This window comes from Talpa occidentalis, unplaced genomic scaffold, assembly GCF_014898055.3.
Source record: "Talpa occidentalis isolate TD23 unplaced genomic scaffold, MPIMG_talOcc4v2.1 talOcc4.6, whole genome shotgun sequence".
NCBI lineage: Eukaryota > Metazoa > Chordata > Mammalia > Eulipotyphla > Talpidae > Talpa > Talpa occidentalis.
The window spans coordinates 94,752,004-94,765,052 of NW_023604972.1; the positions used below are offsets into that span (position 1 = coordinate 94,752,004).

General features: G+C 35.9%; 1 protein-coding gene and 1 pseudogene across 5 annotated transcripts in view; one reads left to right on the forward strand and one right to left on the reverse strand.

The window, feature by feature from the left end:
• Positions 1 to 13,049, forward strand: part of MSH3 (mutS homolog 3) — a 177,556-nt gene that overhangs the window by 38,443 nt on the left and 126,064 nt on the right. For all 5 annotated transcript variants that reach the window (XR_008549251.1, XR_005128842.2, XR_008549252.1 and 2 more), the window contains exons 9-10: positions 6,999 to 7,111; positions 11,967 to 12,081. Coding sequence is in view for 2 of the 5 variants with exons in the window: in XM_037529984.2 (XP_037385881.1) it covers positions 6,999 to 7,111; positions 11,967 to 12,081 (228 nt within the window). In the remaining 3 variants the exon portion in view is untranslated. The remainder of the gene's footprint in view (positions 1 to 6,998; positions 7,112 to 11,966; positions 12,082 to 13,049) is intronic.
• Positions 3,720 to 4,893, reverse strand: LOC119261262 (SIN3-HDAC complex-associated factor-like; annotated as a pseudogene).

A 13,049-nucleotide genomic window follows, 5' to 3' on the forward strand; every position in this document is an offset into this window, starting at 1 on the left:
GCAATTTGCCTGTGAATATCCCTGAGAACCATGTAAAAAGTGAAAATACCTTCTCTCCCCTTTCTTCTTGCTGAATTCAGATAGAACAAACTTGGGGTATGAAATGTGCTTTAATATGTGTTGCAAGTTGTTCTGATGCAGGTATTCCTTAGACTACATTTTGAGGCAGTGAAGATTGACAGTTCTTTGTTTAATGTAAAAATTTCGTTAAAATCAATAATTGAATAAAATTCTGGTTGGACAGTACTCAAGTATGCAATGTTTGAATAGGCTTCTATTATAGTGTATTGAATGTGCCATAACTTTTTTCAACTGGGAAATCTTAGAAACACAAATACGAGATTTTTTTAAAACTACAACTAATTCATGAAAAGGTGTCTGCATGAGGATTGCAGGAGGACACATTTAACACTCTTATTGTGCTTCCACAAAAGCCTCAAGAATAATTGACAAAGCCATTTTTTATCAAATTTTTATCAAATTTAATTTCTAAATCCTTATCTGCTTAGCAAACAAAATGTTAATTAGAACAGTAATTGAGTAACCAGCCACCTCTTGTGTTCTATTTAGGAACTTATATGAAAACATTGTGGAGCTAATGTAAGGTCACTCATTGCTTTATGAGTTACTGAATAATATCTTTGCTGCAGGCTTCTAAAAATCCAGGTATTAAGAGAGTGTACAGGAAGATAAAAAGAGATTTATAATAGTTTGATACTTTCTCTTCTGTAGATTAAGGTAGAAAAATCCTTCAGTATACCACGGAAGGGAGAAAATCTTCCCTCAGATTTCTTTCTGAATCAGCTTATGCCTGCCTCATCTTGTAGTAGAGCAAAAAAAGCCTTTAGAGCTAGGTTTACTGGGTTTGAATAGAGATTAACCTGTCATCTTTGCAATCTTGGGCATTGTACTTAATCTTTCAAAACTCAGTTTACTGATTTTAAAATGGGGATAATACAGCCTACCGCAAGGGGAAATGTAGTTCAGGAAATAAGTATCTGTCCACTTATACATTTACATAGCAGTATTATAATAGATTGACTATTCTGTACCAGGCAGTGTACTCAGCATTAGGTTACACCAGAAGTAAAACTTTCCCATGATGGCAAAGTTTCTGTTCTCATGGATTTTGTAAAAGGATGTAACCTTATACAGAGTTATCAGGGAAAGTCTTGCTGAGATGACTTTTGAAAAAGATGGTAAGGTATATATCATATGAATAACTAGGGAAGAACATTTTGAACAAAAGAAAAAGTGGGTGCAAAGATGATGGGGTGAAACCTGGCTGTGATATTTGGGAAACAGCATAAAGATCAGTGACTAGAGCAGAAGGTATGAGAGTGAAGATAGAAGAAAATGAGCTTAAAGAATTCTCTGGGGCCAGATCACCATCTGAAAATTGTCAGTTAATTTTCTGCTTTGCTCTATTAGAATGTATTCTTTGAGAGCAGAGGTTTTCTTTTTTCTTTGTTTGTTTTAATCTGTTTTGTTACAGAATTTGAAATATGCTATGTGGGAATATTTTTTTTTTTATTTTTATATTCCCCATATACTTGCAACCCCCTGATTTTGACCCCAATCTCTCCTTTCCCCGCCCCGAAAGTGTGTCTCTGGTTCATAGTTGTTTGTTGATTTTGATTTTTTTCTTTCTTATAGTTATTCTTTTTCCTGGTCCCTTATTTAGGTTTTCTAGATTCCTGTTAGGAGTGAGACCATCCGATATTTTTCTTTTTCTTTCTGGCTTATTTCGCTGAGCATGATCCCTTCCAGCTCCATCCATGTTGCTGCAAATTGCATGTGTTTATCTTTTTTTGAATTCTGAGTAATATTCCATTGTGTATATACCACATCTTCTTGATCCAGTCATCTATTTTTAGGCATTTGGGTTGTTTCCAAAGCTTAGCTATTGTAAATTGTGCCGCTATAAACATAGGGGTGCAGATGCTCTTTGGAATTAATGTTTTTGTGTCCTTTGGGTAAATACCTAGGAGTGGAATTGCTGTATCATATGGAAGCTCTATCTTTAGTAGGTTGAGGAATCTCCACACAGCTTTCCATAGTGGTTGGACCAGTTTGCACTGCCACCAGCAGTGCAGGAGAGTTCCTTTCTCTCCTATGTGGGAATATTTTTATAGTTAGGAATGGGGAGCCTTTGAAAGAATAAGAAAAAGAAAGTGCAGTGTTTCTGTTCTTTGCTTTGTCTCTTTGTCTCATCTGTGCAGGGATAGATGAGGTAGAACATAGGTACTCCATAAATATCTTCTAAGTATTCTGTTATTTGATTATCTATTACCTTCCCTAAAAATCTCTAGGATTCCTATCAGTATTTAGATGTATTATGCAGACTGTTTTTTCAGAATCATGTGAGTAATGAAAAATACTAATTGTTTTCCCAGTCTATACCTGCTTTTCAACTGCTTTTATATTTACTTCCTTAGTGAAAATTCTTCAGTAAATTCAAGGGAGATTTCTTCTGTATGATTTATTTCTGATACAAATTTAAAAGAAATTTAAGTTCTTAGTTTTATTTTTAAAATTTTAAAAAATAATTTATTCTTTTAATTGTGATAACATTAGGATTCCCCCTATCAGGCATTGCCACCATAGGGTACCTGTCACTAAATCACCCATAGTCCCATTAACATAGAGCACTGTGTTTCCTTTGCTCTTTGTTCCTGCTTCTCCCCCAAACCCCTTTATCCTTTGGATACTTCAGTTCTTTAGTCAGTTTTCAAGGATTTGCTTTTAAGGTTGTCTTTCTCTAGTTCTTAATTGGTTTTTCTATAGTCTTCATCTGAATAAGAAAATTTACTTTTTTTCATTGTTTTTGGGAGTTTTAAAATCTTGAATGGTATTGATTTTCATCAACTGTTTTTTCTGTATCTATTGAGATGATCATACGATTTTTCTTTTATTCTGTTAAGATGATAACTTACACTGCTCTCTTTTGTTTGTTTTCTTCTTTCTACTTAGCTTTTTGTTCTGTGCAGCTTTGTTAATTTTTTCTTAGGTAATTTTATTTCTAATAGTGTACATTCTCTGCCATGTGAAGTGCTTTGGCACTACTCATATAGGAATGCCAATTCTAAAGACTTCACATTTCTCAAAGACTTCACATTTCTTCAAATAGGAACTTTGATTCTGCTTTAGAAGTTTCATAAACATTAAAGTCTTCATCAAATATCAGTATAGAGGGAGGTGACACAAGATGCAACATATACAGTTAAATTACCTTTCTGTATATTTAGAAATTATTTCTTCAAGGTATTTGTACCAGAGAACTTATCCTGTCCTGCTTAATATTCAGCAGTATAGGTTTGAATCATCAGAATCTTGGTAAGACCTCAGTTATTTCAGAATTATTAACTGTTATCTCTAGGGGCAAGTCCTTATTACTAAATTATGACAGTTTTATTTTAACAAACGTTAACAAATGTATCCAGCCATATTAGAAAGTGCCTGACTGCTGCTACTCAATATAGAAAAACTAAAACTACCTATGTTTATTATTATACAACAAATCCCATCTCTGCCCTCTAAAGTTTCATTCATTAGAAGGGGATTAAAAAAATAAAGACCTAAGGGCCCTTTATAGCAGCATTCAGCTTTCCTGTGAAATAGCATCTTAAAATATTATGTATACTTCTTTCTTTTAGTAAACTAGACATTGGCTTCAGAGTTTGTAGAACTGTAGGAAAAGTAACTCATTCAAAATTATTCTAGAAACTGTCTTCTGGCAGAGTAGCAGGTGTCCAAGTTAAAACTAGGGTCATTTTGATGATTTGTTTTCTTTCCAAAATGCAAATCATGTTTCTTCCCCTTCTGTAAAGTCTGTCACAACTTCTGACTGGGGATGTGCAGAGAGGTTCCTGCCCCTGCACCTCTCACTTCTCAGCTGTTGCTTCTTTGTTGCTGCCGTAAGGCTTGAATGGATGCATGTTGATGAGGACTCCCCCTAAACAGACTTTACGGATAATCCCACAGTAGATTTTGTTTTTTCCAGTATGTGAGATCTAAAAAGGGGGAAAACTAGTGTTCTGTTTGGGCCAGAAGCCATCTCTGTATCTAAATTGTGACATTTAAATTTCTACTGCAATTTACTACCTAGGTGCTTTTTATCCTGTTTATAGGTAGAGTTTTCACTTTCTTTGATTTCAGTGTTGTCCTTAGATTGGATCTTGCCCTGAATCTCCCACTTTATTCTGGTTTTTCTTTTTGTTTTTTTAAATCCTGCTGGCAATTTCTCCCATTTTTTCACATACAGATTCCAGTAATTACAGATGTCTCCTGAGTAAGTCTCATGCAACCCAGAACAGCTCTTGAAGTCTTTTTTCTTTTTTATATAATTTAATAAATTTTTAAAAAGTTGTTTTAACCATATTATTTAAACAAACTAGTATGTAATCTTTTCTCTCTCTTGGTATTTGCATTGGAAAATTCTTATCAATTCACTAAATTTATTTTAGCTTTTTATTTACTTGGAATCCATTAGTGATACTTTCTACTTGTAATGTTTATTTTCACACCTAAATAAGCCTGTGAAAAAAAGTAATTTTCAGAATTCTTCATACTTCCACTCTAAAAAATATAAATTCCCTTATATCACCATATTTCCTTAAATCAAATATTCTTTCTTTGTTTCTAAACCACTATTCTAATTTGTTATATTAGCAGAACTAAATAAGAACTAAGTCAATTATCTTTCCATTGTAAATAATAAATCCATGTGATAGTTTTTTTCTCATGGAAGTCTTTTTCATAGCATTTACTCAGTGAATTGAGAACGGGAGACTTAACTTTGCAAATCTGGCAGCCCTTTCTGTATGTCTTTGACTCGTGAAAATCAAGTACCCTTTCCTTTGGGGGATAGTCTTCCAGAAGCCATAACTCCATGTGCCCTTCCCAAAGCAGGGAGTGCACTCTAGGCTGACTTCAAACTTTCCCTTCTCTCCACTGGTATGTCCTGTGGAGCTTTAAGTTCTGACAAATAATCTAGAGGTCACAACCACTGATAGCTGAATTTACTGTTCTGTGCTTTCCTTACCATGTAGATCTTATCTGGATTTTGGCAGTCCTCCTTCCATTGCAAAAAATTACTTATTATTCTGCTGCCTCCTCTATATCTTAGCATTGGCTTTCTGCCCAGATCCTCAGTTTCTTCCTCTGAAGATCATCAGAGAAGAGATGATCAGATGTCCACAGAGGAAAAGCAGAGCAGAGTGTTGGCTTTCATCTTTTCAGTGCTCTTCTTTGTGGTATCTTGGGCCCTTAATTTCTGACCTCCTCAGGTATTTTTCATACTTAAACTGACTTTTCTCATTCTTGATGGGAGTGATGGTCTGAATCAAGCAACTTCATTGAAGCTAGAGGTAGAAGTATGGCACGTTTATCTTAATAGGTCATATTGTTATATATTTTGGGGGGGGATGAGGATATTTTTCTTTATATTTAACTTAAAATGTTTAAGAATCAATAGAAAATACAAATTAAAGATAGGTAAGATTCATTCTTTCTTTTGATGTACTATATAAGAACCTTACTATTTGTTTGGTACAATTTTTCATAAGAAACAGAAAACTCAAAAGGATATTTATAAATTTTCATATGAATGAAACTTGAGTAAATTAGATATTTTTGGTGTAGGGAAATGTGTGGAATAAGATTAGAGCCAGGTGTTAAAACCTGTGGGTTAGTTTAGGAACTATAGAAGACTTAGCTATATAAGAAGGAAGTTTTTAGTTTTTTCAAAGAATACTCAGAGCAATCTTTTAATTAATATAAAAGTACACTGCTGTATTTGTAACTCATTTCAGTTTTTTCTAACTGGTTTGTGTTATCTTCCTACTCCAGGCCATTTACAATCTCAAGGCATAGATATTACTAAATTTCAGATGGCCGTGTGAGTTATACCCAGTTTTTAGAAAATTTATTAATCATTTTTGTCTGACTCTGTTTTTCAGTTACTTTTCAACCTTTCTCATTTTCTGTTGATGTGTACAAGAGAAAGAAAAGCTCATTCTCACCATGAAACACCACATAAAAATATTCCTTGTAAGCTAGTCGTATTACTAGGTTAGTACTTCCAAATGTATTTGACAACAAAATACTTTTAAATTCAGAATGATGATGGAACATTGGTAGCTGCTTATGGAATAAAATGAACTCTTGATTAAAGTATAAAGCAAAAAATGGTTTCAGGAGTATGTCAATTTTAGGTAATAGTGGAATCCTTTATGTTTTATTTCAAAAAAATTGATATAATGCAAATATGGGAAACAATATAACATAAAAATATAGAGAAAGGTCCCTGAAACCACTAGCATTGTAATTATTTACTTTGTAGCTTTGTCACCCAAGTGTGCATCCTTATAGTTTAATTTTACCAATTTCTTTTAAAAATATCCCCTTTAAAGAAAGCCTGTTTATATACAGCTTCCCTCTCCACCTCCCCCCACCCCCAACACACACACCTATATTTGTTGAAAAAATTAAATTATTTTTCCTGGCCTGGACCTTGATCATCACATTTCTATAGAGTTTAACATGGTCCTCTTTATTTTCTGTAAATTGGTTGAATTGAGTTGTGTTGAGAAGCTTAAATACATTCAGAGGGTTTGTTGTTTTGGAGAAGAGAGAACAAAACTACTTCATAAATTGTATAATATTTTTTAGTAGGCACTGATTCCTTTCCATTTTTCTCCCGTTATTATTTGTTAAAGTAATTGACCATAATTTCTTTGAATTCTTGCTAATACACATGTAAAGTACTCACAATGTGCTAGGGGATATTAAATGCCAGTAGTAAAAATTATAATTCTTAATTTCATTCTGTGAAATGCACCTTTTGACAGCAAAACAGGTCTATATTTTTCTTCATTTTAGGAGAAAAATAAGGAATAAGTGTTTATTTATTGTTAATTTTGATCAAGACAAGGCCTAAATACAACTAGTTTAAGATTATGGATAGTTATGTTTGAAATCTCACTTTTTTCTTTCAGTGTGCGGGATGACAGAATTCGAGTAGAAAGAATGGATAACACACATTTTGAATACAGTCATGCATTCCAAGTGGTTACAGAGTTTTACGCGAAAGATGTAGTTGACATCAAAGGTAAATGTTTTATACATGTTAGCCATGTGTACTTAACTAGTTGAGATTTGGATAAAGGTGTTAAGTTTGACTTTGAATTAAATGGAAACTAGCTTATTACTTAATAACTAAAGAAATAGAGGGAAGAGCTCATTATTCTTGTGTTCATCAAAAACACCACTACACTGCTTCCTTTTTACTTACGGCCTTTTAGTAACAGGATATTTTAACACGTTCATTGGATTGAAAAGAGTAAGTGACTGACCAGCTTTCCTTTCTGCTTCTTTTTAAAGATGGTCCATTATTTTCTTTGCAGTTTTATAGTGTGTTTGGATAAATGTCCTGATGAATACTAGCACTTCAATGATTGATTGCCTGAACTTAAATGCCATAGTATTAGTGAAAGGGTCTTAATATATTAGGGAGCCATTATTTGTCTAATTCACATTTCCTCAGCCAGGTATCTGTACTTTTTTTTTTTTTTAAAGATTTATTTATTTATTTATACAAGCACTGGGTACAGTCAAAGTGTGGGAGGGTGAGAGAATTCACCAGAGCCCAAACGGGGAACAGAACAGGCAGACTGACGAAACACACTGCTGAGGGGAGCAGCGGGCGTGCCAGGAGCGGTCTGTTGCGCCTTGTGGGATGCTCTCCATTGGCCGGGGATCGAATCGGTGCTGCAGAGGCTGCGGGCAGCTTCACAGCCCAGTGCTCAACTGCTGCGCCACCAGGGGAGGCCCCCAGGTAACTGTATTTGATTTGGTCTGTATGCTCCATTCTTTTTATTTATTTATTTATTTATTTATTTAGATAATAAATTTTATTTTTATATTCCCCCATACAACTGCACATGCCCCATTCTGACCCCAATCCCTCCCCTCCCGGCCCCCACCCCCCAAAAAGTGTCTCTGGTTCATAGTTTTTTGTTGATTTTGATTTTCACTTTCTTATAGTTATTCATTTTCCTGATCCCTTATTTAAGTTTTCTAGATTCCTGCTATGAGTGAGACCATCCGGTATTTTTCTTTTTCTTTTTGGCTTATTTCACTGAGCATGATCCCTTCCAGCGCCATCCATGTTGCTGCAAATTGCATGTGTTTATTTTTTTTGAATGCTGAGTAATATTCCACAGCATATATGTACCACATCTTCTTGATCCAGTCATCTATTTTTGGGCATTTGGGCTGTTTCCAAAGCTTAGCTATTGTAAATAGAGCTGCTATAAACATAGGGGTGCAGGTGTTCTTTGGAATTGATGTTTCTGTGTCCTTTGGGTAAATACCTAGGAGTGGAATTGCTGGATCATATGGAAGCTCTATGTTTAGTAGGTCCAGAAATCTCCACACAGCTCTCCATAGTGGTTGGACCAGTTTGCACTCCCACCAACAGTGCAGAAGAGTTCCTTTTTCTCCACACCCTCGCCAACATTTGTTGTTGCTAGTTTTTTTAATATGTGCCATTCTCACTGGTGTAAGATGGTATCTCATGGTAGTTTTGATTTGCATTTCCCTGATTACAAGTGATGTTGAACATTTTTTCATATGTCTGTTGGCCATTTGCATTTCCTCTTCAGAGAAGTTTCTTTTTAGCTCTTCTGCCCATTTTTTGACTGGGTTATTTTCTTTGTTGTTATTGAGTCTCATCAGCTCTTTGCAGATTTTTGTGATCAGTCCTTTATCATTAGTGTTGGATGCAAAAATGTTCTCCCAGTTGGTGGGGTTTCTCTTTGTTTTTGTTATTGTCTCTTTTGCTGTTGTATGCTCCATTCTTGACAGTCCAGCTATGTTAAGGTCCATTTTTATCCTTTATCACATGATATAGAGCTTTTATCATTAAACCACAGATTTAATGGTTCCTTCCCTGGCTCTACTCTACCTTCCAGGCATTATTGTCTTATTAACATTTCTCTCTCCATATCTTTTATATCATGGTTGTTTTACCAAATTGAAAGAAGTCTGTGACAATAATTCATTTCTGACACCAGTCTTGCTGTATCATCAGGGGATTGTCATCTGTAGCTCACCTGAATACTAAGTCACAAGGCTATCATAAGCCACTCTTGGCATCAGATTCGCTTAGAAGGACATGGGACAGAGAACCCAGTTTCAGGGCACATGTTGTTAGGAAGAAGCCTCACAGCAGACATTGTAGCAGTCTGCAGAGCCTTTGGGAGTATGTTTCTCCTCCCCTAGTGACAATTTAGCTGCAAAGAAAGGAGATTCTGATCAGGTGAGTTCAGGACCTACCCTGGCTTAGAAGCCCCAGGTCCCTTCAGGAACCCATGTTTCTTGCTGAGATTTCTACAAGAATTCACTGTACTGGTAGAATACTCCGGGGATGCCAAAATTCTGGAGTCAGGTATTTATCATTTTTCCCAGTTCTCATGATATACTGATATCAGGTCATTTTTAAAATTTTACAGTGCTACCATAGTAACACATTGGCTCTTCAGCTGACCAGGTTTCCTGGGGAACAGAGTAAGAAATTTAAAAGATGAGATTCTCACTAGAGGTGGAAAGTTTTTTGTTAACTCTTTATACCTTGGTTTTATTAAAAAAGCTAGTTAAAATTAAGATACTTTGTATTACTGATTGTAGATCATATTTTGTTTTGTTTTGTTTTGTTTTAAGAGGCATGTATTTTATTCATTTATTTATTTGTTTGTTTGTTTTGTTTATACAAGCACTGGGTACAGTCAGAAGCGCGGGAGGGTGAAAGAATTCACCAGAGCCAGAGTGGGAAGCAGAGCAGGCAGAAGGACCGAAGTACACTGCTGAGGGGAGCAGCGGGTGGCAGGAGAGGTCTACGCACCATGTGGGACCCTCCTCCGGTGGCCGGGGAGCAGCCGGGGATCGAACCGGTGCCGCAGAGGCCACGGGCAGCTTCGCAACCCAGCGCTCAACCGCTGCGCCACCGGGGAGGCCCTGTAGATCATATTTTGGAGTCTTCTTTTTAATAGTAATATATGCTTATTGTAAAAATGTAAAAAAGCATAGGTGAGTATGGACAAAAAAGTAGAAGTCTGTCCCCTCCCCTCAAACTTGCTCCCTGCTCTTTCCACCTTAACTCTGAAAGGTAACCATTACCAGTTGATATATATCCTTAAGAATTCTTTATATACAAGTCCACACGTACATAACAACCATACAAATGTAATTCTGTTTGTTTAATGTAACTTTGATTTATTCCTTTAAGTAATTTTTACTGAGTATTTATTAAGTGTGAGGCATTGCACATACAATAAGGAATAAAACACAGTTCCTCCTTTCTGGAGCTTACCCTCTAATAGGCGGAGAAGTACAATGAAATGAGTGCATTTGAAGGTAGTAAGTGCTGTGAAAAAAACAAGGCAGGGAATAGGGTGAATTTTAAATAGGGTGGCAAAGGAAGGCCTTTACTTGAACAAAGATTTCAACAAAAATTGAAGTAGTTAAGAGGGAAAGTCACACAGACTTGTGAAAGAACAGTGTTATAGGCAGAGTCAATAGAATAAATTATCTTAAGTGGGGCCTCCCTGGTGGCGCAAGGGGTTAAGATGCAACCTGTGTGAGCGCTGGGTTGCGAAGCTGCCCTCGGCCTCTGCAGCGCAGGTTCAATCCCCGGCCGCCAGGCGAGGGTCCCACATGGCGCGCAGACCTCTCCTGCCGCCCGCTGCTCCCCTCAGCAGTGTACTTCCGTCCTTCTGCCTGCTCTGCTCCCCGCTCTGGCTCTGGTGAATTCTCTCACTCTCCCGCGCTTCTGACTGTACCCAGTGCATGTATAAAAAAATGAAAAAACAAACAAACAAACAAATAAATAAATAAAACATGCCTCTATAAAAAAAAAAAAAAAAAAAAAAAAAAGATGCAACCTGTGAAGCAATCTGCAGCTACTGCAGCGGGAGTTCGATCCCCGACCAGGGAGCTACCCACATGGCGTAGCAGACCTCTCCTGTCTCGCCCGCTGCTCCCCTCAGCAGTGTCTTTCAGTCAATCTGCCTGTTCTGTTCCCCACTCTATCTCCTGTGAATCCTCTCACCCCTCTCCCCTATCTCTGGCCTGTACCCCAGTTCTTGTATGCATAAATAAATAAATAAATATTTTTTAAAAGGTATCTTAAGTGCCTGGCATGTTTAAGAAATAGCAAGGAGCTGTGCACTGGAACAAAGTAACTAAGGGGGAGAATATTAGGAAGTGAACTCAGAGATGAAGAGGAGATGTCAATAGTGGAAGGACTTCAGCTTTTTTTTCAGCAAGTTGGAGTATTTTAAGCAAAGTATTGAAATGATCTGAATTATATTTTAAAAAGGATTCCTTTGGCTGTCTGTTAACATTACACTATACCGCACAAGGCTAAAGCTAGGAGACCAGATGGAAAGCTCTTATAATATTCCTTGTGAGAGAAGAGAATGATTATACATTCTATATTTTATCAAGTTTTCCATATCAGTACAGATAATTGATAGTCATTCCTCCTGGTAGTTGTGTAATAATCTGGACTTACCAAATTTATTTTGCTAATACCCTGTTGATGCTCAGTTAGGTTTTCTGTAGTTTTTTTTTTTTTTTTAATTTATTACAAAAGATTTTTCAACTCACTTTCTTGCATGTACATCTTTACCTTACATTTTGGAGTATTTTTGGGTCAAGGTTGATGAGCATTTTACATTTTTAAAAGCTGTGTCACTGCTCTCCAAAAAAGAGTCATTTCACCATCAGAAAATGTGCTTTTGTCCATGCCCTAGGTATTCATAATCTTCTACATTCTTTCAAAAGGCAGTTTTAGGAGGTATTGTCTAATATTTCAATAATCATAAAATACATTTTATTTAACTTAAATTTTGTATTCAGTGATGGTGAATAATTTTAATGAAAGTATATATTCTGATTTTTAGCATCTCAAAGTTTTTCTGGTATCATTAACTTGGAGAAACCTGTTATTTGCTCTTTGGCTGCCTTAATAAGATACCTCAAAGAATTTAACTTGGAAAAGATGCTTTCCAAACCCAAGTAAGTGATTTCTTAAATATTAGAAAAGAAGCACAGTTATACTGAAAATATTTCTTAAATTGATTTTGATAAGAACTGTATTCAGAAATGTACCTACTATTGATAGACTAGCCTATTCAGAGGCAAGCATGAACTATGTGGTATTGTTGCTGAAGAATATTAAAATTATTCTTAATATGTGATATAAAGTATTGATATAATCCTTAAGAATTCTCTCAGTTTGTGTTCGTGATAACTAATGTATTACAGTTTTGACTACAGTACAGTTAATTAGCAAGTAGTATTTAGAAGTGGAATTAGGAAGTAGTATTAAAGAGAATGCATAAAAGTTCACTGCCTTTCTTATTCTTAGTTTCATTTCTTATAGACCATAAAAAGTTGGAGAAAAAGTGGATAGCTATTAATATAGACAGATTTTTAAAAGAGCGATTAACTTTATAGAGTTCAGAGATTTAAAAGCTGGCAACTGACCTTCTAGCAAATGACTGGTTTCAAAACCAGTGGAACAAAAAAAGGTAGTGAGAACATTTTCTCACCTTTCTTTCTATAGTTTATAAATGCCACAAAATTCCAGCTCAGTCTTTTTGCTCTTCTAACAGTGCTTTGCTTTAGGTGTTCACTTGAGGCATGGTAAAGAGCAGAATTTCTCTTTTAGTTGGAGTTAGGTGATGAAACCCTCAGGCAATTGGTGGAACTGGGGTTACTTTCAGATTCCTAAACGTAAGGCACCGTTCTTCCAGGGCTGGACTGTTGGGTTTACAAATTCTTGTGAAGGTGAAGGCAGCTGAGTGATATTTCTAGGCAGTCCACACATCTTAAATGCCAGTTATTTTTCTTGTTCTTCTGTTTGTTATGAGGAGTAAAAATAGATAGCTGAGATGATTTCTTAGGAAAGACTGCTGGATTGTGGGCTCTTGATTATTTTTTCTCTCATGTCAGCTAAGTAACACTTTAAAGTTTGTATCTGA